At 49.5% G+C, this 27629-nt stretch overlaps 1 protein-coding gene across 2 annotated transcripts; it reads right to left on the reverse strand.

The window, feature by feature from the left end:
* WDR91 (WD repeat domain 91) lies at positions 1–26965 on the reverse strand. Of its 2 annotated transcripts, XM_061198067.1 has the most exons (15): positions 26828–26965; positions 25270–25449; positions 24267–24474; positions 22389–22471; positions 21266–21396; positions 19984–20149; positions 12344–12499; positions 10345–10538; positions 9578–9728; positions 7862–7956; positions 7562–7730; positions 5367–5475; positions 4436–4548; positions 2971–3168; positions 1–530 (listed from the first exon to the last, which is right to left on the reverse strand). In XM_061198067.1, exons 1-15 carry the CDS (start codon positions 26948–26950, stop codon positions 366–368), a joined length of 2241 nt encoding a protein of 746 aa, XP_061054050.1. In that variant the 5' UTR covers positions 26951–26965; the 3' UTR covers positions 1–365. The 2 variants fall into 2 exon arrangements, with proteins under 2 accessions (XP_061054050.1, XP_061054052.1); XM_061198069.1 differs by lacking the exons at positions 9578–9728; positions 10345–10538; positions 12344–12499.
* Between the last annotated feature and the right edge of the window lie 664 nt (positions 26966–27629).

Consider the following 27629-nt stretch of genomic DNA (forward strand, 5'->3'; position numbering starts at 1 on the left):
AAGAGCATTCTTTTTATAAAAAAGAAAACTGAGCGAATATATACAAAATACTTTCAATCTCTTCTAGGCCAACAGAGCAGCCGTCACAATGTTTCTCCTGCTTCCTGAGCTTTCCTCCCACCATCTGGAGCCTACTCCTGGCAGAGGCCAGCGTGCCGATGTCTGGGGAACACGTGCCACGGTTCTACATGGCTCCCGTTCTCGTCAGGCGGCTGGACAGTGCCCGAGCCCCCTGGGCAGTCTCTCCCTGAAGACGCCCCACCCTGGCAGGGAGCCGGAAGGGGAGCGCCCTGTCTTCCTGAGCCATCTCTGCCTGCCTCCCAGGATAATACTGCTTCCGTGGGTGGCCCTTGGGGCGGGCCCCATCAGACTTTATGGGCCAGGAGGGTGGTCAGCTTGATCTTGCCGTCCATGGAGGCAGTGAGGCAGGTCCCGCAGTCCACGGCTGTGCTCCAGTCCACGGTGACCACAGGGGCGCGGTGGCCGCCCAGGCTCAGACAGCTCTCCAGAACCTTCTCCTCCCCGCCCAGCTGCAAGGGGACAGGAGAGACGAGGTTGCATCATCAGGCACTGCTCACAAATACATCCACTTTATCCACTTTCGGTGGCCAAGCTGCCTCGAGCCTGGGGGCTGCCACCCCAAGCTGAGGACATGCCCAGGCACACAGGTCCCCCTTTCCAGAAAGTCTCAGGTTCGTTGCTTGGACCAGGAAATATCTTGACTTTCCCAACTACAGTTACTCCTTCAGCTGAAGTGGAAAATAAGTCCCTAATATGCTCTGAAAGACACAATTTTCCCTGCCACCTTTAACCTGCTGTGAGCCATGTCTCCTGCTCGTGCCTGGTGTTCTCCTCCAGCACCATCTACCGCTCCCAGCCTCACATCATGTATCTGCCTCTCTGTTTTACATTTGCTTCCCCCAGGGAACACCAGCGGCAGGAGGGCAGGAGGGCAGGAGGGCAGGGTCTTGGTGATTCCCTGCCGTGCGGCCGGCACACACCCAGAGAGCAGTGCTGGCACCGGAGGCCCTGGGTCAGGGCACAAACACGGCTCTCCTCTGTGCCGCCAGCACCTGCCGTCCGGGACTCATGTGCACAGGTGTGAGGGGTCAGAAGGTAAAAAGGAAGGGAAACCAGGAGCAGACTATCAATCCAGCTACATGTAACATCCATGAGCAAGAGAGAGGAAGTATTCAGCCTTCACGGAGAAAACATCTTTAAAAATCATGAACTGTTTATAGATTGTAAAAATGGGACCTGAAGGTCATTATATTCCTTTAGTAATTAGACCCCGTTTTTGACATTTTTTAAATGACAGAGGAAAATCTTTACACCCATTAATTGGTTATAGAGAAAGTCTGACTGCAAACCATATGAACTGATCAGGACAAATGATAAAGCCTGCACGATCAAAAATAAAATAATATACACACATACACACACAACACACAATCATACAGAGAGCAAAGGAGAGCCCACCTGAAACTCAACTAAATCTAAATAATAAAATAAAATTAGGCTTGTTAACAGAAAACTTTTTACAATATCTCCCGATAGCAATTACAAGAAATTATGGAGCTTTATATGAAACCGTCACACCGTACACCTTCAATATATACAATTTTTGTCAATTGTACCTCAATAAAACTTTTAAAAGATTTTTAAATGTATATATTTAAATAAATAAGTAAAAATAAAGTGTGGAACTAATTTTTAAGGAGAGGGCAAGAGCCACCCAAATCATCACCATCTGCGGAAAAGGGGAGCCTGGGTGACAGTAAACCCAGGCTTCCCGGTGCCACAGTCAAGGTCAACAGTCCAGAAGCCTCCTTACTTCCCACTTCAGCAGCCCCCTTCCCCCTCACCCCACCGTGTGCCCTTGCTCCCCTCTGCCCCGTGGAGCCCCAAAGCCCGCCTTCCTCCACATCCTCCCAACTCCTCCTCCTCCTCCTCCAAAGGCCTCAAATCCACAGACAGCCCCCACCCGGCTTCCTCCCCTGGGGGCCCTCAGCTCTGTACTGTCGTCACTGTTGGTGCTCGCGTCTCGTTCTAACTTGAGCGTGAGCCCCAGGAGAGCGGGGCCACACTCTCCGTCTCCTGTGCACACTGCCCAGGGCAAAGGACATGCCCGCAGGCAGCTGCTGTCCAGAGCACCGGCTGCCCGCTGGCTGTGAGCCACGCGAGGCGAGCTCGGGGAGCCCCAGAGAAAGAGCATCCCACTCCATGACGCTACCTGCAGACGAAACACCGCCAGGCAGAGAGCTAACACTGAGGCTCAGGACTGAATCCACGTGGCAACGCGGAACCAGACCATGTGCTTAGGCCACGACACGAAACCTCATCCCTAGTCCATTCGGTAGCACTAGTAAAATAGGAGAGATTTATAATTTCGTTCAATCATATATCCAAAAAAAAGTACATGAACCAGAGAGGCTGTGACATGAGAATTAAAATAAGCAGATAAACTGAGTGGACAACTTACATCCTGCGTGACAAATCACACCCCCGGATTTCTGTCCCAGCCATGGATTGTAACGTCCTTGACCCACAGGACCTCCCATAAACAATAAACCTACACCAGATTAGAGTACCTGGAACAGACCACCTAGGCACCCTCCTGTTTGGGGTATGTCCCCCCCAAACCAACCTACAGCCCTTCTCCCTAGCTCTTGAGGTTTTCTATAGTTGGTATTATTCCCAAGGAGGGAGGCAGGAAAGGGACAGAGTCTCGTCCAAGGACGGTGACGGGGGAGCAGAGAGGACGGACATGCCACACTCGTGCCCACTCCCGCCTGCTCCCTCGAGCCGGCCTGCAGCCGGGAGGCCCAGGCGCCGTCCATCCCGGGTCAAAGGCTTCTCCACGGCCATCGGGGAGGGACAGAGATTGGGACAGAGACAGGGACAGAGGCTCGAACTCAACCGGGCCCAGACCTCCGAGGAGGAACCTCCCTGCCACCAGCCGCCAGGTACCTTGTAGATGATGCCCCCTGTGGCAGAGCACGTCAGCATGTAATTCCCCTCCGAGTCAAAAGCAAAGAGCCGGCCCCGGGGGACCTGGACCTGCTTGTAGCCGCTGTAACCCGACAGCACGAAGGGGCCCGTGGCGTCAGCGGGGAGGCCGTACTCGGACACCTTCAGGCCGCTCTTGTGGATGTTCCACTGGATGAACTGCAACGGCAAAGCACAAGCACGGCACTCTCAGCGGGCCGGCAACAGAGCCCAGGTCCGGGGGGAGGAGAGAGGACAGGCCCCGGGAAAGAGGAGGTGGGTCCCCAGGCCCCGGGAAAGGTAGTGAGATGACCACCCAGTCCCGACTCTTCCCAACACAACTTAAGCATTTTCTTAAGGGAAGAAAATCTAGAAAGAGTCAGCCACTTCATGTCAAAGCCTGAACTTTCTCTCTGGCCTGACTCCAGGAAAGGGAAAAGGCAGGCAACAGCCTTCGCCTGGATTCCCATCTCTCAAGCAAGGGCAATGCTCCAGTGATTGTTATTATTACTGTTGTTGTTGTTTTCATTATTAATATTACCGTCAGGGTTAGAACCCAACTAGATTTTTCTTAAAAATAGGACAAGTTCCAAATACACTTCCAGTTTCTCAGCAGTGCAATCAATGCAACATGAGCAATGAGGTATAAGCTGAGCTTCATGCTTTGTAGCGCAAACAGCCCTTTAGCCCACCCCAGGGCCAGGCTACCTGGGTGTGACCACCGCTTAACTGAGAATCCTACTCAAATAAATAGGAAGTAGAGCTTTGATTTAAAAATCCCTTCTCACAGTTTTCAAATGAAGAATTCATTTTGTAATTACTGTCTTCATTGGACAATACAGGTGGATAGTATACAATCCAAAAGGTACAGGGAGGGTACACATGAAAAGCTAGTCTTTCTCCCAGCTCTGCCTGCCCCAGCTCCCTTTCCAAGGATCCTAATGAATCCTTCCAGAGAGGATCTAAAGGGGGCACTTATTTTTACTTTTTTCCCCAGCTTCCTTTTTACATTTCTTGACTCTGGGCGAAACTGTCTGCAGCCCCCAGCCCCGGCAAGCTCTACATATCCATGCTGTGACCACCCAATGACCAAGCTCACTGAAGTACATCCTGGCACCCCTGGGACCCCACTGAGTCAGGTGGGTCAGTGAGATGAGTCCTTTTTGCTACAACCAGGAGGAAGGATGTAGGTCTTCCCCTTTCATAAGAACAGTCAACTCCCACTGAACTCATTTAAACCTCACAAAGACCCTGTGAGACTGGTTACTGTTTTCATCTCTGTTTTACAGATGACAAAACTGAGGCAGAGGCCCAAGGTCACAGAGCTAGTAAAAAGTACGGTCAGGACCGGAACGCAGCCCGTCATGCTATTCTGGTGCTCTCTAGAATCTCAGATGCCTAAGCCAGAGGAAGGGAGCTTCCTGACCCAAATCCCATTCCCACCTACCTTCCCGTCCTCGCCAATGCTGTACACGGTGTTCTCATCGTAGCTGAACTCCACAGAGTAGACCTCCCCGCAGTGGGCCTTCCAGCTCATGGCGCACTCGTGCTGCTGCATGTCTGAGGCAATGAGACGCCACTAGGATTCCCGCCCAGGCCCTGGGGAGACATCTGCCCACAGCAGGAGGTACCTCTCACCCTCCCTCTGCCCCGTGGGTGGCAGAGGGCCTCCCAGACCCAACAGGAGTCACAGAGCTGACCCCTGGTGAAGAGTGGGCACTAAGTGCTTCATTTTACCAGTTCTCTCCTCCACTGCGCCTAGTCTTCTGCTAACCAATCTTAAACGGAAGCTTCTTTCACTGGGTCAAAAGTCAGGTTCGGGAATCCCTGGGTGGAGCCTGAGCTCATCTGGGGAGCCCGTAAGTCTAGGAGGACACAGAAGTCCTTCCTGGGAGGGCGCTGTAACTTCCCACCAGGGAGCCCTGGAGATCGGTTAAAGATACAGTCCCCAGGGCCTTCCCAGACCCTCTCACACTCTGGTCTCCTGGAACAGGCCTGGCGTGAGGAGCTTTAAACAGCATGCCAATGACTCTGACGCTCTCACGGGGACAATGAAGTGGTCACACCAAGAGGACAGGACGGCATGACCCTCTCGTATCCTCTTGGATCTCACTCGGGCCATGAGGACTCAGATCCAACAGCTCAGGACTGGAGGACTGCTAAGCTCCACCCCGCCCCCCCGTGTCCACGGACATGGACCACGTGCAAGGTAATTAGGGGGTCCTGAAAACAGCAGACTCTGGCCAGAGTTAAGTGCTATTACAAGCATCTTGAACTGGGGTTTTGCAATAGCCTCTAGTCCAGCTGGCAAAAACCCAGCTCTCTTCCCCGGGGCATCTGAGGAGGGGACCAGGATGGCCGTGAGCATGCCTGCCTACCGAACAGCCGGAGGACACCATCAGCTGCCCCTGTGACCAGCAGGTTCCCGTTGTGATTGAAGGCTGTGCAGTTGACGGCAATGGGCTCCGGATCCAGGGAGAACTGGAGCTAGAAAAAGGACACACTAAATTTTAAAATGTAAGACGGTAATAAACCAAATTTCAAAACAGCTTCTGTTTGAAAGGGGGAAGGAGACCAAGATTGAGGAAGGGCACACCAGGGCATAAAAAGTGTCGGTAATGTCCCACTTTTAAACCGTGGTGGTAGGTAGGTGCTCATTTTACGGTTCTTCTCATTATTCCGTACACCTATGATTTCAATATTCTCTTCTATGTATTCAATATTTAACGAAACATTGAAAAATAACAAGTGAACATAAAATTACAAATCACGACAAGTTCTTAGCACAAACTAACAAGATTAAAAAGAACCTAATCAGACTGGGTGGGTATAAAGGGGAGCACCTACGAGATGCTGGAGGACAGATGTCAGCCGGATGGAGTGGGGTAGGAACGCTCTCGAGAGGGGACAGCATGCAGGAAGGGCGTGTGGCTGCAGGACGAGGAGGACAGGCGGCGCCAGGAGGCTGGAGCAGCAGGGAGGGCCAGGCCAGGCAGGGCTGCAGGGAGTGTGGATGGGAAACCTGGAGGAGCGGGAAGGAGCAGGACGTGCCTCGTGTCTGCCCATCCCCCAGGCGCAGTGTGCCCGGCGGGCAGGCGGGCGGCGTGGTGGGAGCTGTCCAGCAGCTGTCCAGCTGAGGGGCGCTAGCGGGCATGTCCCCGGAAATGGACAGAAGTGTTCAGACTGGAAACAGGTTTTGGAGGTGGAACTGACAATGTCTGCTCCTGGACTGACTTCAGGGTGAGGGAGAAGGCTGGCTCCAGAAAGGCACCTGGTTTCTCAGTGGGACGCATTTGCCAGGACGAGGGAGCTAGAGAGGAAGAACTGACGTGGCAGGGTGGCCAAGGATCCGGGTGGCCCTGACTGGCTGGAGAGACCTGCGAGGCTTCCAACTGGGAACAGGAAGGTGCAGAAAGGCACAAACGGAACACTCGGGACACAGCCACCAACAAGACGGGGACACTTCAAGTGTCCGGTACCAGCAGGAAACAAGCTGCTGCACGTAAGGGCCTGACCGAAACTGATTCTCACAAGAAACAGCACTGCCTTTTAAACAGGTGAGTGTAAACAGCACTGAAGCTCTCAGGATTCAGGGTCATAGCTGTAAGCATCTGCTACTGTTCTGCCTGGGAAGGCATCCTCCACTCCTGGGGAAGGTGAGCCACAGGCCCTGTGGGCAAGCTTTCTCAAGACAGTCATTTCTTAAGAATTCGCATGTGTCCTCACTGCTTCTAGCTGCTGCTGCAATTGTTATGCAATTGTAAGTTAAGAGGGAGCCAGAAGGGGACTCCAGTTGTCTCCTGAAAAATAAACCACTTGAATGCATAATACTAAGTGAAAGAGGCCAATCTGAAAAGGCTGTCTGATTCCAACCATATGATATTCTGGAAAAAGCAAAACTATGGAGACAGTGTAAAGATCCACGGTTGCCAGGGGTTGCGGGCAGGGGAGAAGACTACATCGAGCACGGGGCAATTTTAGGGCAAATACCCTCTATGACACTATAATGGTGGGTACGTGTCACTACACATCTGTCCCAACCCTTAGAACGTACCACACTAAGACTGAACCCTGATATAACCATGGACTTTGGGTGATTATGATGGTCAGTGTAGGTGCATCAGCTATAACAAATGAGCCCCTCTGGTGGGGGATGCTGACAGCAAGAGAGGCTGTGCGTGTGTGGGCAGGGGGTATATGGGGAATCTCTGAAACTTCCTCTCAATTCTACTGTGAGCCTAAAACTGCTCCAATAAAAGAAAAGAAAAAAAAACTTTAAATATTAAAAAAAATTAAATTAAAAAATTTTAAATAAGCCAAAAGGGCCCGATCAGAGGCTATGTGTGAACCCTAAATTTGTGGCATGATGCTGAACGGCTTCGATTGCCAGCAATCTGCCCCACTGGAGTATTACTACTTTTCAACACTTAAATGTTGAAACCTCCTCACAAATCAAAATGTTGACGAGCCCAAAGCAAAGAGGGAAGAGACCTCAGAAACAGGGGGCAGCACAGGCTGTGTGCCTGCCCGGGAGTGTGACCAGCCCCAGGGAGACCACGGGGCAGGCCCGCACCTGCTGCTTCATGGTTTTCGTGTCCCACAGCAGCAGCTTGCCAGGAACCTGGTTCGTGCCCTTGCTGCCGATGTCTGGTGCGGACAGGTCCACCTGGGCAGCAAGGCTCGGAGCTGCAGCTGAACAGACGAAAGAGGCCCCGCTGGGGCTACACGCGAGAGACAGGATCCTGCAACACACGTGGGGCCGGGTCAGGGCTCCGCCCGTCCACAGAGGGAGGGGGAGCAGGGCTCGGAGGCTCGGCCAAGGCCAAGGTAGGCCCGCCGAGCACAGCAGTTGAGGGAGCGGCCTCCAGCGCACCTGGGCATATCATCGTTGATGCTGATTTCACAGAGGTTCTTCTTGGCTTCCGTGTCATAGAGGCGCACCGTCCCCACACCGCTGCCCAGCAGGAGCTGGAAGGAGAAGGGGCGGGAGAAGTGAAGGACAGCTCTGGGTCAGGCCCGCTCAGGGAGGCCCACTGGGGGGCCAGGCCCACCCCTGTGCTGTGGGCCAGGCTGCGGGGTGAGGCCTGCCTCCACTTCTCCAGCTAGTTCAGGGGAAACCCGGCTACAAAGGGCCTCATTTAAAACTTAAAGACGTCACAGGTGACCTTGAACAGAAGCAAAACCACAAAAGGAATCTGTGGAATAGAAGCTCTATTGCTCCTCAGGTAGAGTTGGAAATGAGACCCTCTGCCCACCCTCCCTGTCTTCCAGTTTAAATCCCAGCTGTCCCAGTCCTGCCCTCTGGCTCCTGATCCACCACCACCTCCCTGGGCAGTGGCCCCAGCTGGTCACTGGGCTGGGTGACAGCCCCATTTGTGTGTCCTGGGGACAGCTCTGGCTCTGGGCCTATAAAGGCCTCCAGAAAAAACAGAGGAGGCTATCCTTGTGATTTATTTGGTGAAAACTTCAAAGACAATAACGAGGACCGCCAGAAGAAAGCACCAGAAGCAGATCTCAGGGTGTCCCCCAGGAATATTCCCTAGAATATGGCCTCAGCATTCACCTAGCAAACTGACACTGGTACAGGGTAAGCCCCGAGATCCTAGTGCCATAAGGATAATTCCTGCAGTTGTCAAAAATTATTAAAAAACAAGGTCTGGGGGCTTCCCTGGTGGCACAGTGGTTGAGAGTCTGCCTGCTAATGCAGGGGACGCGGGTTCGAGCCCTGGTCCGGGAAGATCCCACATGCCGCGGAGCGACTGGGCCCGTGAGCCACGGCTACTGAGCCTGCGCGTCTGGAGCCTGTGCTCCGCAACAGGAGAGGCCGCGATAGTGAAGAGGCCCGCGCACCGCGATGAAGAGTGGCCCCCGCTTGCCGCAACTGGAGGAAGCCCTCGCACAGAAACGAAGACCCAACACAGCCAAAAATAAATTAAAAAAAAAAAAAAAAAAGACTCATTGATCCATATTTAAAAAAAAAACAAAAAACAAGGTCTGCTCCTTGGGCTGCTGGGTATGATCCCCTCCAAAACGGAATATGGTGAAAAAAAAAAAAACACTATAAATCAACTTTATCTCCTTAACTACAAATTCTATGTCAATTATTAAAGTCCAGAGGGAAAAAGCACACTGTGCTAACACCACTGTGGGAACCCCAGAATAGGACACACCCCCTCCGGCCTGGCGCGGGGAGGGGTCCCAGCAGGAGGAGGAGCAGCGGAGAATGCTCCTGGTGGGTTGTCAGAAATGTGCAGGGACGGCAGGAGCTGGTGGGGAGAACAGGGAGTGAGCCGGTCTCTCTGCGGGAAGACGAAAAGCAAGCCAGACCACCGCACACAGGAAGAAGGCCTCTGCCATCGGACAGGGTCCCACTGCAGCCTAATTCCAATTCCTGTTAATCCAGTAACCTCCAGATAGAAGCCTGTTGGGACAGTCCTGGATGTGTGGTCCCTGACTTCCCAGTGAGAGAGAGAAGGGAGGGGCTCGTCTTGGAGGCCCCAACCAGGCCTGTGGGGCTGGAGCCACTGGGGAGCGCCCTGGAGAGTTCTTCCCTTAGACCACAGGTCCAGCAACAAGCAAGACCACTCACCAGCCTGTCCCGCTTGGTGGCCCACTCTAAAGAGAGCAGCGGCGACTTGGAAATGGAGGATGCCTTGGTCTGCATGATGGGGTTGAAGGACCACACTTTGATGACCCCATCTACGTCTAAGCTGGCGACCCTCCTCCCCGAGCAGTCCACTCTAAGATGAGAGAAAGAGGGACGATGTTAGCATCCTTGCCTTGGTCCGCCGTCCTCTTCAGCGCACCCAGAGGATTGCTTTCCTGACTCTCCTGCTGAGAGTCAAATGCCCACACTCCAAGGACGGGCGTGAGCTACTTCTAGAAATATTCATTCATTCGTCTGTCTGAGAACGACTTACAAAGCATTTATTCAATATCATGTGCTGAGCCCTGTGGGCAAGATGCACACAGCCCCGCCCTCGGCACTCCTGGTCTCTAGAGACTGAGAGCCTCCTGCGTCACGGCTCCGGAGCCCATCACGTCCATCAGAGCAAGGGATCACCTACCCTCTGGGCGTTACACCCCAGGATCAGGAGTGGAGAGGCTGACCCGGCCAATGGCAGCTCTCGGCAGGACCCCAACGGCAGCTGTCCAGCCCTCCTCTGACAGTTCAGGGGTGACCACGGTCCCTCGGGGCCATCCCACCCTCTGCATCTCTGTTACCTCTCATCATCCTGCTTGCCACACCTTCACACGCACAGGCTGAAAACCGAGGCTTCCCGGGGAGCCCAAACCCCAGGCCATCAGCCTTTCCCCCAGAGGGCCCTGGCCCCGGCCGGCCGGCCCGACACCCACCTGCAGTGCATGATGGAGGAGTGGTGCTCTCCGTACTCCTCCTGCCCCAGCACGATGAACGGCTGCTCGGGGCGGACCCCCCCACCCTCAGGGCCTGCAGTGGGAGCCCGCGTCAGAGTCTCCAGCACCTCCACGTGGAGCTCCGGGCAGGGCTCTGCCTCGGGGCCACCAGCTTCAGGCTTCTTCTCTGCGCTCTGCGCCAAGCAAAGGGGGCACAAGTCAGCTGTGAGGGGTCTGCACTGGGCCCAGCCATTCCCCACGTCTGGGGACACACTGCGAGATGTCTGGGACGCCAGGCCACAGCCCTCGGGGGAGGATCCTGGTGGTCTCGGGGTCTAGAAGAAAGAGCTCTGAACTACAAGACCCTGCTCTGCTGGCGGCCCCTTCCTAGAGGCCCTGCTCCTCTCACAGGCCCTGTGGAGGGAGTGTGGGCCACAGGCTCCCGGCCACAGCTGACGAGACTCGGGACACGCACCACCTTGACAGACCAGGCCAATGATAACAAGAATCAGTTAGTGAGTGAGTGCCTACTGCATTCCAGGCGCTACGTGAATATGATTGATTGTCTCATTTAATGCTCCCCCCCAACCATTTCTGATCCTATTATTAACCCCACTTTACAGCTCTGGAAAGTAAGACTGAAAGCAGAAGTTAAATAACTTGCCTAAGATCAAGAGCTGGCCCGGGGTAGGATGCGGATGTGGAGCCGGGTCAGTCAGAGGTAAGCGTGGCCCCTCGCCAGTGCGCTGCCATGCCGACCAGCACCTCCTCCTGGGAGAGGGGTACTGAGAGACTGGGGCGACGGGCCAGGCACAGAGATAGACCCGAGCACAGCAGCAGAGCCAGAGCAAGGCGGGGCACCACATGGCACCCCACACACCCTGCCACCCGGGAGGGCGGCAGCCGCCCGTCTCTGCCTCCCTGGGACAGCAAGTGTTGGCCATCATAGTTACTATCTGCTCACCCAGACGTAACCCAGGCCAGGGGGCACCAGCCAGGGCAATCTCTACCACCCACGTGGTTCCTGAGGCTCCTCTAAGCACTCCTTGGGGTCCCAGAAAGAGCAGTTCTACAGCAAAAATAGAATGGAATGGAATGGAATAGAATAGAAGAGAAGAGAAGAGAAGAGAATAAACAGAGAAACATAGACCTCCGAGCTCAGAGAGGTACCTTACGGGAGTGGCTGAGCTCAGGTACACCTCTAATCCTACAGCACAGAAGGATTTGAGATCCGAGCCGTAAGGGTCTACGCTATTGAACCAGGACCAGCACAGGGCTGCTAACGCCAAAAAATGCCTTTAAAACAGGCAAGTAGCCTCAATTAGGAGATAAATGGTCAACAAGGTGACTTAGGCAGTAAATCCCTTTTGTCTTCAATCCAGAGTATTTGACCGAAACAGAAGCAGCTTATACCACCAGGAAGAGCAGACCCCAACCCATATTCACTAGTGAGAGGAGTCCCTGAGCTCACGTGGCAAGGGCCCTGGGCCGCAGCACGACGCTGTGTGGACACGTGGCTCTCAGGGCAGCGGCTCCAGCAGGGAGTGCAGGAGAAAGTGATCCTGTGATTGAGCAAGTCTGGGAGATGCCGGGTTAAACCAAGGGAAACAGGTCTCTCCCCCACCAACTCTGAATGCCCGTGACATGCTAACATGCAGTTAACCTAAGGGAAGGACAGAGCATGCAAGGGGTCCCAAACCAATTATTCACAGAGCTCATCTTCTGGGAACATTTTCAGAGGCCAGCATTTTATGGCCCCTGTTTAGGGAAACTACATCAGAAGAGGGATCACTGGAGAGCCAGATGGTTTTGGAACAAAACAACCAAAGTGCAAGCAATTAAACCCAGTTAGGCAAAACCACACTCTACACAGCAGAAGAAATCAAGAGAGGTAAGAGCAGGCCCTACCTACACTGCCCCCCCATTTTCCATGGCTCTCCACCATGTAGCCGCGTGGTGTCCCTGCAGGCGTTCGTGAGACGCCAAGGCCAAGCCATACCTGCAAAGTCATGGAGAAGAGCTCCTTCCGTTCCTTGCCATGGTCCTGCAGGCGCCGCTGGCGGTGCTGTGACCAGCTGGACTCCCCAGTGGCCAGCCCGCTGAAGAGGATCTTCCCATCCTTGGGCACGCATGCTGGCTCCCTACCCTTGGTGCTCTGGAGGACGAGACACCAGGCTGTGAAAAGTCTCTTCCTACCTGGGCCGAGGCCATGACACCTGGGCCAGGAGGGGAGCAGGAGCCAAGGAGTGGACTCTACCCTTACTCCTGGGTAAGGTTCCTCCCTGGCCATGCCGAGAGGTAGTTAAAATGTTACTATGTCAGCCCATGAGCAAAGTCAAGGGCAAAACATAAGCAGGCTGGACCTCCTCCTTTCTGTTCCCCACTCCCCCATCCTGAGAGGACAGGTCCCCAGCACTTCTCCACCTGCCACACCTATCACCTGGAGGTAATACATATATATCTCCTTGATCTAACTGGAACAGTTAACTTTATTTAGCTTAGCACTTACTAAGTGACAATTATGAGGCAGATCAGCCCCTACGCTGGGTGTTACAAAGATTTACAAGCAATTATATGTTTGGGCAATACAGCAAAAAAATTATGCAAAATAAAATCACCCCTCTGGAGGGAAAAAGGAACACAGTACCCTCTTGTTTTGGGCCAAGGGCATGACTAAACCAGCCAATGTTAACAAATATTGAGGTATTTGGAAATGATTACTAGGCAACCAGAAAGTCTTAACAGAAATTGTTGGAAACTCAAGGCCTTCTGAGCAAGATAAATTGGACAAGAGAGAAATTGGCATCTTCTGGCTCCTTTTCATAGCAAGAGAGATAAAGTCAACCAAGGTTACAGCAGATGAACTCAGTAATTCCCACTCCTATAGAGACTGAAGATTCCTAATCTACAGCTTTTTAAAAAGGAGCTGCCACCTCATCACCTTTCCAAATTATCTGGCTGGTTTCATTTTTTCCACCCTTATTCCTACAAATTGTGATGGTCACACTCCTACCCCCCCAACACACACATTTTTTTTTTTTTTTTTTTACACTCTTAGCAGAGGGATAGGATGCAAACAGCTGCTCTGGTTTGAGACCAACCTCCTCACAAATCATTTGTACACAAGTCCTAAGTAAAGAGAATAAACTCAACCAAAGCCTATTTGTGGGCTTCTAGTTCTTCTACTGGTTATTTTTTATGTTAACACTAAACAACTTAAAATGATTAACATATGTTCCTTGGGACCCCGGAGTCATGTGAACAGTTAAGAAAGGAAATTTTAAAGGCTATTAGTTTACCTGGAGCCTAACTGTGGCTGACCTACACAGGATTGGTTATTTTTGGTTTTCTGACTGAGGCGACCTCCATTGGTATCTACTTGTGCTTGTAACAGATGTTTTCTCTAGGAAGAGTATTTGATTCTCTGAATTCTGACTTATTTTGGGAAAAGTAAAGTTCTAGTTAAGATTTTTAAAAAATAACCTAAGAAGAAAACCAACAACAATAATAACATCAATATATATTACTCATTGAGCATTTACCATATGTAAGGTGCCATGCTAAGAACCTTACAAACATTCCCTTAAAGATGAGGCCTTATTTCAACATGGGGAGCAGATGTTTAGAGAGGTTAAGTTACTCGTTTTACACAGGGAGAACTGGACAGAACCGGAATTTACATCCAGATCTGACAGCACCCCAAACTCTGAGAAACCTGAAGAAAGAAAAACCATGATGGGAGCACATGGAAGAAAGTGACACTGAATAGAAAAGATAAGAAGAAATGTCATAATCCTGGAGCAAAATAACAACCAAGATAAGGCCCTTCTCTCAGTGCTTCCAGCCGTTCTTGAGAAGTATCCTATGGTCCATGGAACACTGAATAGGTCCCACAGTTTTAGAAAGTGGAAGATGACTCCTGTTACCTTCCCAAAAGTAAGAGGTGGTCCTGAGGTAACCATGGTCCCTCACACGGTCCCGGGGTGGGCAGTGGGGTGGGGGGTGGTTCACTCCCTAGGAGGAGATCCAAGGATGCCAACCTTCATTACACAAATCTATTAATTCCTCCCTGTATCTACTGATCCAGAGGGCAAACTGCTCAGACTAAAGAATGCCACAGGGGAGGCTATACTTATATCAGACAAAATAGACTTTAAGCCAAAGACTGTAATAAGAGACAAAGAAGCCCATTATATAATGATAAAGGGGTCACTCCAACAAAAGGATATAACATTTGTAAATATTTATGTACCTGACATCAGAGCACCTCAATATATAAAGCAAATATTAACTGACCTGAAGGGAGAAATAGGCAGTAGAAAATAGTAGTAGAGAACTTCAATACCCTACTTTCACCAGTGGATAGATCATCCAGACAGAAAATCACTAGGGACACACTGGACTTAAAACTGCACTTTAGACCAGATGGACTTAATAGACATTTACAGAACATTCCATCCTCAAGCACACATGGAACATTCTCCAGGATAGATCATATGTTAGGCCACAAAACAAGTCTTAATAAATTTAAGGAGACTGAAATCATAGTAAGCATCACAATGGATGAAACTAGAAATCAATTACAAGAAGAAAACTAAAAAATTCTTAAATATGTGGAGCCTGAAAAACATGCTCCTGAACAACCAATTGGTCAAAGAAGAAATCAAAAGAGAAATCAAAAAATATCTTGAGACAAGTAAAAATGGAAACACAATATACCAAAACTTATGCAAAAGCACTTCTAAAAGGGAAGTTTGTAATAACACCTACATTAAGAAGAAAGACCTCAAGTAAACAGCCTAACTTTACACCTCAAGGAACTAGAAAAAGAAGAATACATGAAGCCCAAAGTTAGTAGAAGGAAGGAAATAACAATGATCAGAGTGGAAAACAATGAAATAGACTAAACAGTCAATAGAAATGATCAATGAAACTAAGGGCTGGTTTTCTGAAAGTTAAACAAAATAGACAAAACTTTAGCTTGATTTACCAAGAAAAAAAGAGGACTCAAATAAAATTAGAAATGAAGAATTCCAAAACACGTCTCCAAAAGCTCTAACATTTTGATAGACAAGACAAAAGAAGAACTGGCAGCAGAGGCCATGTTTTCTGGACTTCAAAGGCAGCTATGGGAACTCCACAGCTAGCTATAAAAATAGTGCTGAGAGGAGGAGGAAGATCAGCTTCCAGGGTTGACGGCTGTTTTCCAAAATAGTGGGATCCTGGCAAGCAAGGAAGTCTCGAACAGCCTGGCACAACTATGATTCAGGTTTGACAGATTTATCAGCCTGACCAAGAGATCTTTAAACTGGATATTTGAGAAGGAAAAGAACCCATTTAATACTGCATGCATTCCCAAAGAAAGTACACAGACCACAGGGGTATCCCACCTTGGAACCAAAGGTTGGGAAGGCTGCAGAGCAGGGACAGGCACTTGGTGGCACACCTGTCTTTCCTTACTCACCTGCTACACCTGATAAGTGGTGTTTTTTCCTTTTCCAACACGTGGTTTTAAGAGTGCTCAATTCAATTGGCCCAAACTGATGGAATAGAGAGGCTCAGGATAGACTTCAAATTCCTCTAGCTGACACAGAAGCCACTTGTAACCCTTCCCCAGCAAATACATTACAACATTAAGAAGAACAAAAGCAATGCTTCCCTGTCAAGTCAAGATGGCAAGGAAGTTGTCCAGTTTATCATTAGGTTGGGGGCTGGACAGTACTCCGAAATGAAAATTCACACAGGCATTAACATAAGGCACTGCAATAAATTAAGAACTGTCTTTATAATGATAGGGTAGTTTACACAAAAAGAGCTATAGACCTAAGTGTGACCTCTCAGATCCTGCTGAGAGAGAGCTTCTCCTTAAACTATATCTAAGTTATTTACGAAAGAAGGGCAAACATCAAAAAAAAAAACACTAGCATGCTAAAAGCTGATGAATGCAGCCATCCACCAAACACCTAAATAAGTAAGTTAAGGTAAACTTGTGTCTAGCTACAAATGCATATAACTTAAGTAAATGTTCACTGTGATACAACCGGTAATTGAAAGTTTTATTTTGTTTTAAGAGCAAACCTCATAAAAATCTTAATTATTGGATTCAGATAACATTCCAACAGTCCAAATTATATTGTCATATTCTACCATAATCTACCTGTCTCCTACAGTTCAGGAGAGGTATCTTAACCTATGTTTTATCATTTGACCTTCTTGCTTCTCACTCTAGGGAAGGATCTAAATTCATTTTCGGTGGCCTGAATACAGCTTACCAGGCAGTCATCCAAATGGAACAGAGAACAAGTTCCAGTAATTTAGGCTCACCTGAAGCAAAATAAAGACACCCAGAAGACAGGCCCTAGTAACACAGAAATTACAGAATGAAAGACGGGGAAGAGGGCTCCCTTTTCCCCATCCTGCTAAGATCCATGGAAACAGCCCCAAGGGCAGCATTCTTACTGCTGATGTCACAGGAGCTATGAGGTAGTTTGATACTAATAGGAGTTACAAACACAGAAGTCAGTGGTCGCTTTGCTTTCTTTGCATTACAGCCAATCAGAGGTTATCTCTATAATAACCATAATTCCTCCTCACAGGCCCAAACTGACTGAGTAGTTATGGAAGGAGTGGAATTATAACTGGAGGGGAGGATGGGGTAAAACTGCAGTGGGGGAGCCTGCTGAGGAGGTGCCCACAGGGGCTTCTGTCACAGAGATCCCAGAAGAGCTTAGGAATTGTGGTTTTACAGCTACTTCCATGTGTTTCTAAAATTTTGCCTCCGGATTCATATTGAAAGCACAGAGAGTGTATCGCCATAGACTCTACATCTATAATTTTATGAACTTTTCAGTGATAACAACAACAGTTACAGTGACCGATCACAAGTGGGTAAAATGCTGATGTGATTGAAACTTACAATGCTATGTATAAATAATATTTAAAATAGGAAAGCCTATCATTTTATGTATTGCTAATTTTTTTTTATAAATTTATTTTTTATTTATTTATTTTTGGCTGCGTTGGGTCTTCGTTGCTGCGCGCGGGCTTTCTCTAGCTGCGGCGGGCGGGGGCTACTGTTTGTTGCGGTGCATGTGCTTCTCATTGCAGTGGCTTCTCTTGTTGCGGAGTGCAGGTTTCAGCAGTTGTGGCACGCAGGCTCAGTAGCTGTGGCTCGCGGGCTCTAGAGCGCAGGCTCAGTAGTTGTGGTGTACGGGTGTAGCTGCTCCACGGCATGTGGGATCTTCCCGGACCAGGGCTCGAACCCGTGTCCCCTGCATTGGCAGGCGGATTCTCAACCACTGCGCCACCAGAGAAGTCCCTGTATTGCTAATTTAATAACACAACTCACGTTGTTTTGTTTGCTTATTAAGAGTAGAAAAGAAAGAAGGCGCTCTGGCATGGTAGTAGTGAGGAAAAGACTACGACCTTAATATGCACTAACGAAGCCACGTGGCTGATTAAAAAACCAATGTCATTTTCTATTGCGTTAAAAGCAGTATAGCATTAAAATCACAGGAAGTGATCATACAGCTAACTGCATTTGCTATTGGTAAGAGAGCATCTTGAACTGTAAACTCAAATTTGGCCATCGATTGTATAGAGGAATTTAAAAATTAGAATGTCCCCCCTAGAAGAAGAGAACCAGAATGGTGAGGGGTCTAGAAATCATGCCACATGGGTAAACAGTTGGGCAGAAAGGAAGGAATGAACATAGTACTTAGCCTGGAAAAGACAGGAAGGGTTGTCCTAACCAGAAGCCTTATTCTAATAGCTCGAAGGCAAAGCTAAGATCAGTGAGTAAAAATCATAGAGGCTTCAACTAACAACTTTCAAACAGGCAAACATCCCACATGTACAAGCAGTGACCTCCCCAGCACAGGAGGCAATCAGTCACAGGACGTGCCCTCTCTCAATAGGAGGGTGGGCCAGATGACCTTTAAGCTTTCTCCAACTCTAAAATTCTGTGATTTTTCTTGAACCTCAAATATACGAGTTATCTTTAGAACTGAAACATCACTGCTGAGTCAAATATATCAGTAAAAAAACGAGTGACCCAACCACTGGATTTTTCAGATTGCAGACATTTATCATCTCCATTCAGGAAATGGAAAGAAGGCTGCCTCTGCTCTGTTAACATGCCACACGGTGACCCAAGCTTTGTTTGAATATATTTCAGAGGTAAAGGAAGGCATGTTTTCTGCAAATTACACATTCTTACCTTTGTCTCCTGAACAAGAACCATACAAAAAATTTCCAATCCCATTTCACCCTCACCATAGGACACCTTAGTGCCTGAACACGTAAACATAAGGCCACAGGCGTAAGCCCAAAGACCCCGTCTCCGTATTTTCTTTTAAGTTAATGAAACTGAATTTCATCATTTCATGCACATTTTAAGGGACGTAGCATTCCATACGTCATCTATTACACTTATAAAATCTTGCACAGTGAAAGAGATTTGCAAAAGCAAACCGTAAAACTTACTCAGCCACATTCTACAAAACTGCAGTTCTAATTTTAAGGTTTGAACTTCAAAAAAACAGTCGTAGAATAACCATGACTGATTTTTGATGCCCCGAACCCCCTGGATGCTAAGGTTGCAGTCATTTTGTATTGCTGCCACTTTAGGTCTCAGAACTGACTTAGGTACCCAGGAGGCCAATACCTTCCCAGCTACAACAACTACAACTAAAATGTATTGCGTGCTTATAACCTGCCAGGCACTGCATATACCAAGGGCTCTCATATCAGCTCAAATAACTCTGCCGCTAAGGAGTGAATGCTGTTATCATCATCCCAAGTGAAGTGGGATGAGTTTAAGCAATCTGCGCAAGGATGATAAACAAGGTACAGTTGCCTGACTCCAAAGCCCATGCTCTTTCTTCCCTGGTGTCCTGCTCAATGTCTGCACTTCAACAACAGTACTAAACCCAAGTGCTGTGCTAAAAGCCCCGACGTCCCAATGGCAGCCTTGGGGCGGACCTCCTTTCTCCCCAAGCAGCCCCACGCTGCTGCATCACTTGCAACTGTCCTCAAGCCAAGGGTGGCAGAAGAGGAAGGCAGAGGTGATGACAACTTACTGTATCTGCGACTAATAAAAATACATTAAAAGGGAAACAGTCTCTACCCGAGCAATAAGGCATAACTATGGGTCTGTTAAAGTTTCACTCTGGCCAGCATTTCTGAAAGTAATGAATTCTGACCATCTCTGCTCGGAAAACTACTCAGTTTTGGACATATGCTGGCATAAAAGAAATTCTCTTGCAAGCTTCTATAAAAGTGAAAAGTAGCAAAACTCCTTTGCAGAATCAGGAAATAACAACTTGTAAAAGAAATACTACACTGGATTTAGAAGTAACTTTAATTTAGTCTTTATCGACAAGCTACTTTATATCACCAAAAATCTAAAAGTCCAGAATTGCTTGAATTCACACTTGAGTAAGCAAAGCGCAGTCATAAGCACTCGTGAGTTAGAGGACATTTATGAGAAACGGGAAGGGGCCCTTCAGGGCATACTTCCTCTTGTCACCATCCACCCTCCACCTGCAGGTCCTAAGGGAGGGTGGACAAGTCCCCACCTGACGAGTGGGATGTCGGAGGCCTCCTGGCGAGAGTTAGAAAGGCAGGACTTGCACTAACCTGGCCGCCAGAGGACTCCTTCCTGGCCGAGCTCTGGGCCTGAGGGGGGGCCTGGGCAGGCAACAACCTTGAGGGGCTCTTCTTACTCTGAGGCAGCAGCGAGGACAGGAAGCCCACGCGAGGCGACTGGGAGAGGGAAGCGTTCCTCTGGCTGCACACCATGGCTCTGGAGAAGCAGACACAGCACAAGGTCGCGGCGCTGGAGGGGGAACCTGGCAGAACCCGGGGCACAGACCTCCCAGGCTATGGATGCTGCCAGTGACCAGGGCCTTGGCCAGGTTCGCACGCCTGGGCCTTAAGGCGGTGTGATGCTTGGTGCTATTCTTGTACGAAGGGAGCCAGCAGCCTAACTGGCACAGCGGTGAAGGCTGCGGCTCTTCTTTGAGGGCCGTGGTAAAGCTCAGAGCAGCGCTGTCTAATAGCCACTGGTCACATGTGGCACTGAGCACCTGAAACGTCTTTAGTCCAAATGGAGATGTGCTGGAGGCGTAAAATCCACACTGGGATTCAAGACTGAGCATGAAAATGAGTGTTCAATATCTCATGAATACTTTGTTTATATTCATTACATGTTCAAATGATATTCTGGGAAAGTTGGGCTAAATGAAATATATCATTAAAATTAGCTTTTTTTTCCTTTTTTTAACATAGCTACTAAAAATTTTTAAGTTCGATTTTTGGCTTGCACTTTATTTCCATCGGAGGGCGCTAGCTCAGAAACTAGAGCAGTTTCACCTGCTGCAGGACTTGGCCACATGCAGGTTTGGAATCTGACTGCCTGGGTTTGCATCCTGACTCACCAATCGTTAATTCTGTGACCTGTGGCACCTACGTCTCTTCAACTGCTATTATTCTCATCGCCTGGGTTTTCGGCTGTAACTAGCTGTTTTTTTAAGGTTGCTCAAATACCTCTCTTCCAACCTGCCTACCTTTCCAAACCCTGAGACAAGAGCATGCTTCTACGGAGAAATGCATCCAACCTGTGGTTGGCAATCGTGTCATCCAAGAGGCGCTCCTTTCAGGGCACAGAAACTTCCCAGGGTTTCACGAAAGCGGCTGTGATTATTAACCCAGGCTGCACACATCTGGATGTGCAGGCCCCTGGAAGAGCAGGCCTAGAGGCTGGGAGGTAGGGGACAACTAGAGGACCAGGGGCCCTTACTCAGAAAGCTCAGACAAGAACAGTGAGCACCCGGGAGGCTCCTGGCAATTCCACGTCACTGCGGGGAGGAGGGGAGAGCACAGGGGACAGAGGCGCGGAGCGGGCGCAGCACACACTCACAGTTCCGAGTCCCCCAGGCGGTCCATGTTGGAGACATAAGAAGGCAATCTGTGCTGGACTAAGGCCTCTTCCTCTTCTGGCTGTTGCTCCTCTTTCTTCAGTCGGTGGATTTCAGCTTGCAGTGCAAACAGCTGCGTAGAGGTGGGGGTGAGTAAGATGGGGATCTCACCCGGCCTTCCCTCCCCTGGGGAAGGTTAGACCTCACGTCACATCCGAAACCCAGCCACACTGGCTCAAAGACCACTGGCCCTCAGCCTCGGAGTGCCTGTCTCACTCTCTGCAGCCTGGAAAAATGGGTGAGGCTGCTGGTACTTGACTACAGGGAGGTGAGAAAACTAAAAACCGTTAGATATACAAAACCCACTTTTTTTTTTTCTTTTTATCATTTGACTTGCTTCTTCCTGAATTCAGTGAGAAAAACAGTTCCACCCAATCCTGCTTTGCTCTTTGGAATCTACAAAATCAGACTTTGGAACTCAAATGGAAAAAAAAAAATTTTTAATGAAGCTCAGCATTTTTGACCTTTTGCCTGAAGAAAATTATACATACACCCCCAAACCCAAGAATCTTAAACCCCCAAACCTAAACGGCTTATAACCTTCCTTTTTCTAAAAAAATCCTCCCTTTTCTGAAGATGTGTCAATCTCAAGGTTAGAGAAATGCTCCTCAGGCAAAATGTAAAGGCAAATGTGGGTCCCCCGGAGCTATCATTTTACCAAACTAGAGAAACCTAGTTTCGCTTAGCTGAGAACAATTAAATCATATCTGGGCTGTAAACAATACAGATGTGGGGACAGGTGGAAAAGCACTAGGGGTGGGAAGCAGACGTATGAAAGCAGGTTAGATGTAAGGTGACGTCAATGCATAGAGTCTTTTTCCTCTTAAAAGTTCACTCCTGTTACTGTGTTGTTCGCGCCATGTGACTTACAACATGAGCCTCACCTCTGGTTTTCAAAGACTTGTCACGTGGCCCCCAAATCCCCAACACTGCCTTTCTGGTGACTCACTTTCATCTGAGATCAGTGCTTTCCTCTACTGAAATCAGCCCTCCATGGCTACTACCTAATTTTACACATGAAAAGCAGAAGTACTTCCCAAGGAGCAAGCATTGTTCGCAACAAACCTTCTGGCGCAGAACTTCATTTTCTTCCTGAACCTGGTTGGTCCGCTGGCACTCTGCATCGAAGTTCAGGATCACGGGAACCGGTGCACCAAGTTAAAGAATAAGCCTGTCTCTTAATCAACTTGACTGTGGTGACTATGTCACGATGTGTACGTACACCGAATCATCAAGTTTTATACCTTAAATATATACAATTCTTAATTGTCAATTATACTCCAACAAAGCTGGGAGAAATAGCCAATTAAAATATATATTCTAAAATAAAATTAAAGTCAAAAAATAAAAATAATAAAAATAAAATTCAAATCAAAAAATATATTCTATCACAAACTCTGCAATAAGATAAAACAATTCAATACAAAAAAAAGAAAGAATAAGGCCTGCCTGCAAAACGATTAAAAGCCCTTCCCAAACTCTTGACACCACACCAACACCCTTGAACATGACACAGAGTAGAGACTCTATGCTGTGGGCTCCTCACAGCTTTATGAATAGTCTCTCCCTTGACACCGGGCCTGGCCTGACTTCCTTCAGAGAGACTCACGGACACATGACAACCTGCCTGGCTAGCCCACAGAGAGGACATAAATCCAAACCTGACGCTTTCTCCCAAATGCCAGCAGTAAAGAGCTAGTATCCTGCGGGCTTCACAGCCAGCCTAAGCTTTAGTGACATGGAGCAAAAAGCCAGCCCAGCGGCCAGTGGCTCTGCGGGCACACCACCAGCTGCTCCACCAGCTGGGCAGAAGGGCTGGCCACTCGCCTTTCCCCTCCGCAGGTTGAGCCTCTCCCTGGCAAAGGTTCAGACTGAGAAGCAAGCTTTCTGCAGATTGCCACCCTAGGAGCACCCACATTCTAGGTCACGGTGTCAGTCTTTCCTGACCACCTCAAACAGCTTCAGTCCAGAGGAGAACAAAGCAGGCAGGGCCTCAGTACCCGGGAAGCAAACTTCCCTAGAGGGCCCCCAGGGTCAAGCTGTAACCGCCTCTGGGCTGGGCCCCCTGTTAGTTTTGTCTGAAAGCCCTCGGGATGAACAGCAGCAGCAGAGAAAAGGCCAAGCTGGCACAGGCGTAATTCACACTCACCACAGCACAAAAGGAAACACTCCCTTCCTACCTCCACCAGAAGACGTTCCTCCCAGAGCCAAAAGGAGATGGTGGATGGGCCTCCACACGTCCAGTTTATCAGGGACTCACCAGACAGCCCCATTCAAACCAGACTCCCTTCTCCCGTGGGATTCCTGCTAGAGAGCAAGAGTGAGCGAGGCGGATGTCCTGGGCTTTCCACGACAAAATGGTAAACACGGTAGGGTGTAAATTATTTACATCCTCTCTCTTAAATATCCACACCTATATTCTTTGAGCTGCTCTGTCCTCTGACAAGTCAAGGGACCCTGAGGTGATTATAAAGACAGTGACCCAGGCACTAACACAGGGAGGAATTTCCAGCCCTAGAAGTGTTCTCACCTGCTACCTAATCCCAACAAAGGCAAGTGAATCCTGGGGGGCACAGGGCATGCACAAAGGGTGCTCTCGAGGTTGGCCGGTTTCGCTGCAAAGCAGCTCTGCACTGACCCCTGCGTTTGCTGAGAGAGGCCCTATTTGAGGGCTCCTATCCCCCCACTGCTAGTACAGTCCCCACCCACACATGTCCACTATTCAGCAGCAGAGCGACAGAACTAAGGATTACAATTCCCAGCCTACGATCTCCGGCCTACTGATCAAAATAACCACAACCTGTCCAGCCCCCTCACGTGACACGTGACAGTGATCCTTGGGCATTTTGTAGAAGAAATGACTGCATTAAGGGCAGCGGCCACTGATCACGTTGTCGGGCTGCCTCAGCCTGGGCCCCCAGCCCCGGGCAGCTGAGAGGATATGCATGCACTGAAACAGGACGCTCAGGAAGTTGTGCAGGGACACGATGAAGGTGTCGGCCCACTGGCGAGAAAAGTAGGTAGCAAAGATGGGGTTGGTGTCTGGGGATGGCAGGAAGGGCAGGACAAACCAATCCCTCCACTCGGCCTGGTTCTGGAGCTCCGTAGCCTGCTTTGCAAAGAACTCCTGAGCCTTGTCATTTCTGTTTGTCTGCCAAGACACAGAGGAGGTAGCAAGGAGGGGGAAGAGACAGAAGTCCAGAGGTAAGATTCTTCACCACCGCACAGCAGAGAGCCTCTGAATATCGGCCTGCTGGGTAAGTGGCCAAACATGATCTATAAACTCTATAAAATCAAAAAAATCATCACACTTTTCTCAAGTTCCTTGTAACTTCAAAGAAGCTGGTTTAAACTAAAGTCCTGAGGGACCACCCTGGCCGTCCAGTGGTTAAGACTTCGCCTTCGAACGCAGGGGGTGCGGGTTCCATCCCTGGTCGGGGAGCAAAGATCCCACATGCCTTGGGGCCAAAAAACCAAGACATAAAACAGAAGCAATATTGTAACAAACTCAATAAAGACTTTAAAAATGGTCCACATCAAAAAATCTTCAAAAAATTAATAAGTAAAATAAAATAAAGTCCTGATGATAAATACCATCCTAAAAGTTAATTCCTAGTTGATTTTCAAATAATCTAAGTGATTTACTCCCCCAGGTCAGCCATAATCTTTATTACTCAAACTTTAACCCAGCTACTTATATTCTTCAAAACACCACCCAGGCTTACATGTTTGAAACAAGAGGGGAAATAGGAATGAGGAAGACAAGTCCAATCATCTACAGATGAGAAGGAGAAAAAAAGTAGGAACACAGTCAAAAATAATTTGCACTGTGACTGTTTCACCCTTTCCCAGGAGTAACAGAGAGAGCTGTCCCTAGGCATTAAAAGAACATCTATTTCTGGATCAAAGAACTCTCTCCACCAAGAGATCCCTAAACCCAAAGCACCTGGATTGTGTAGACGAGATAAAAGCGGAACAGGCTGGTTTTCAGCTTGTTGATGGTGGGTCTATACATATCCTCCAAGCGGCTGAAGAGCCGACGCTCCAGGTAGTTCCAATAATCCCGAAGGGCAGCCAAGTCATACACCTGCATTAACTGCTGCAGCTGGTCCACAATCTTGTCCACCTGGTGAGAGGAAGATGAGATGGAGAAGGCATTGAAGGACGGAAGGGAATTCTCTCCTCATTCCACAGAGTTAATACAGCTTTTTCCTCTTGCTGTGGCTTCTGGATGTTAAAAAAATTTTTTTCTTTAAGTTAGCAATCTATAAAATGTTCAAAACACAGTAACGTAATAGCTTTTAGGTTTTTTTCCTGATGTTAGATACATGTTTTGACCCTCTACCAAGCATGGAAATTGCAGGTGTAAAAGCACCCTGGCCCAGAAAGAAGGAGATCTAAGTCCAGGGCCTGGATCTGCCTCTGACTTACTCAGCCACCTTGGCAATGTCACTTCAACTCTCTGGTCTCAGTTACCTAAGATTTCAAAAAGCAAAAAAGACAGAGTGAGACAATCTCCATGCCCCTCCTCCTAACTCCTCCATTCCAGGATTCCAAGGCTCATGGTGAGATGTACTGTCTCCTTCAAGTCCTCAAAGCACTACCAAAGTCCTGGCAGCTGCTCAGAGTGTCAGCCAAAGGAGTCACTCCCTTGTGAGGAGCAATCATACCAGAGTACACAAGATGGAAAAGCTTTTGAATATTGATACCATTCCAACACACCCATTTTATAGATCAGGAACACTGAGGCTCGGACAGCTGAAATGATTTGCTTTTGCCACCACCAAGTAGCCACTAACTTCGGCAAGACAAGAACCCAGGTCTCCTAACTCCCCTCCAGTGTTCTTGCTGCTAGCTCACTGCCTCTCTCAATTCACCTGCCAACACCAACTGAAGCCAGCAAATATACACACAAATCACACACATATAAATTCCAAGAACTTCTCAACAGAAAATCATGTCTGAACAGGGGAAGTATGATTTCAAATGCACAACAAGGTCTTCCTCAATCGTGAGGCAAAACTGCCAATGAGTCACTGATAAAGCCGTTTCAAACAGATACTTGAACCCAGCTAACATGTTGGGCTGCAGACCCCTTTGTTCCCAATGCCACTGGAAGCCAACTTCAGAATACTTCTGCTGCCAAAAACCCAACCATCTACCCCCACGTTAGCTCCTAAAACCTCATCGCCATCCTGACCAATGACTGGCCAGCACCTGCTGAGAGGCTGGGGTGGAGAGAGGAGCCCCGGACCAGGAGTCAGGGCACCTGGGCTCCAGCCTCGGCGATGCTCCTAACTCGCTGGGCAACTTCAGGCAAGTCACGCCCTCTCTCAGGACCTCAGTTCCGCATCTGTCAAGCGAATGCCGGACGCGCTGATGTCGACGGTCCCCCTGGCGCGGTGACAGCGCCGCTCCCGCCCCGGAGGGCAGTGCTGGGGGAGAGCCAGCTCCGGGCTCCCTCGGGGCCGCCTCTGCCCGCGCCGCGCCCGCCGGCCCCTCACCCGGAACCCCTTCTCCTTGTCCGCCTTGATCTCGGCGTCCAGCTGCCGCAGCGTGTGCGTGAAGCCGCGGAAGAGCAGGTACTCGCGGACCAGCTCGTCTGTGCGCTCCACTGCCTCCGCCATCTCTGCGCCAGCGCCGTGAGGGGCCGCGGCGGACCAGAGACGGAGGGGCGGGGCCGAGGCCGCGCGGGGCGGGGCCGGGCGCGGTCTCCGATCACGTCACGCCACGGCCGGCCTACCAGCCCGCACGCACCGCTCGCCGCGCGTCTGTGGCCCCGCCCCGGCCCCGCCCCGCGATACCATCACCCAGCTCCAAGAGAGAATGAAAGAAGCACTGCCCGCCGGGGTTTTCTGGCAGCGCTGGCAGCGGCTTTGTCATCTGAGTTATTGAAAGTGGCGGCTGCCGTCCAAGTCAAGTAAGGCTGGACCTTGGAGATTATCCCAGATAGTCACGAGGCGGGCGAGGGGCTGAGGTGCCCTGCTCGATGGCATTACCTCGCGGAATCCTCTGCCTGCCCTCGTTTTACAAATGGGGGAAACTGTAGTCCTAAGAAGCAAAGTGACTTGTGTGAAGTCACACAACCAGGTGTTGTGTTATCAGAGAGCTCTAACTCCCCAAAAAGCCTGCTTTCATTAATGAGATTTATTAACACCGCAAGATAACCAAGGCACACTGTTCTGAGAAAAAAGGCAAGTTTCAGAACAATATGTATAATATGGTCCCAGTTTCTTGGGGGGCAAAAAAAAGGTATGTGTGTATGTGCTTGTGTGTATGTGCTTGTGTGTACATTTTTAAAATTCA

This window comes from Eubalaena glacialis, chromosome 8 (assembly GCF_028564815.1).
Source record: "Eubalaena glacialis isolate mEubGla1 chromosome 8, mEubGla1.1.hap2.+ XY, whole genome shotgun sequence".
Classification (NCBI taxonomy): domain Eukaryota; kingdom Metazoa; phylum Chordata; class Mammalia; order Artiodactyla; family Balaenidae; genus Eubalaena; species Eubalaena glacialis.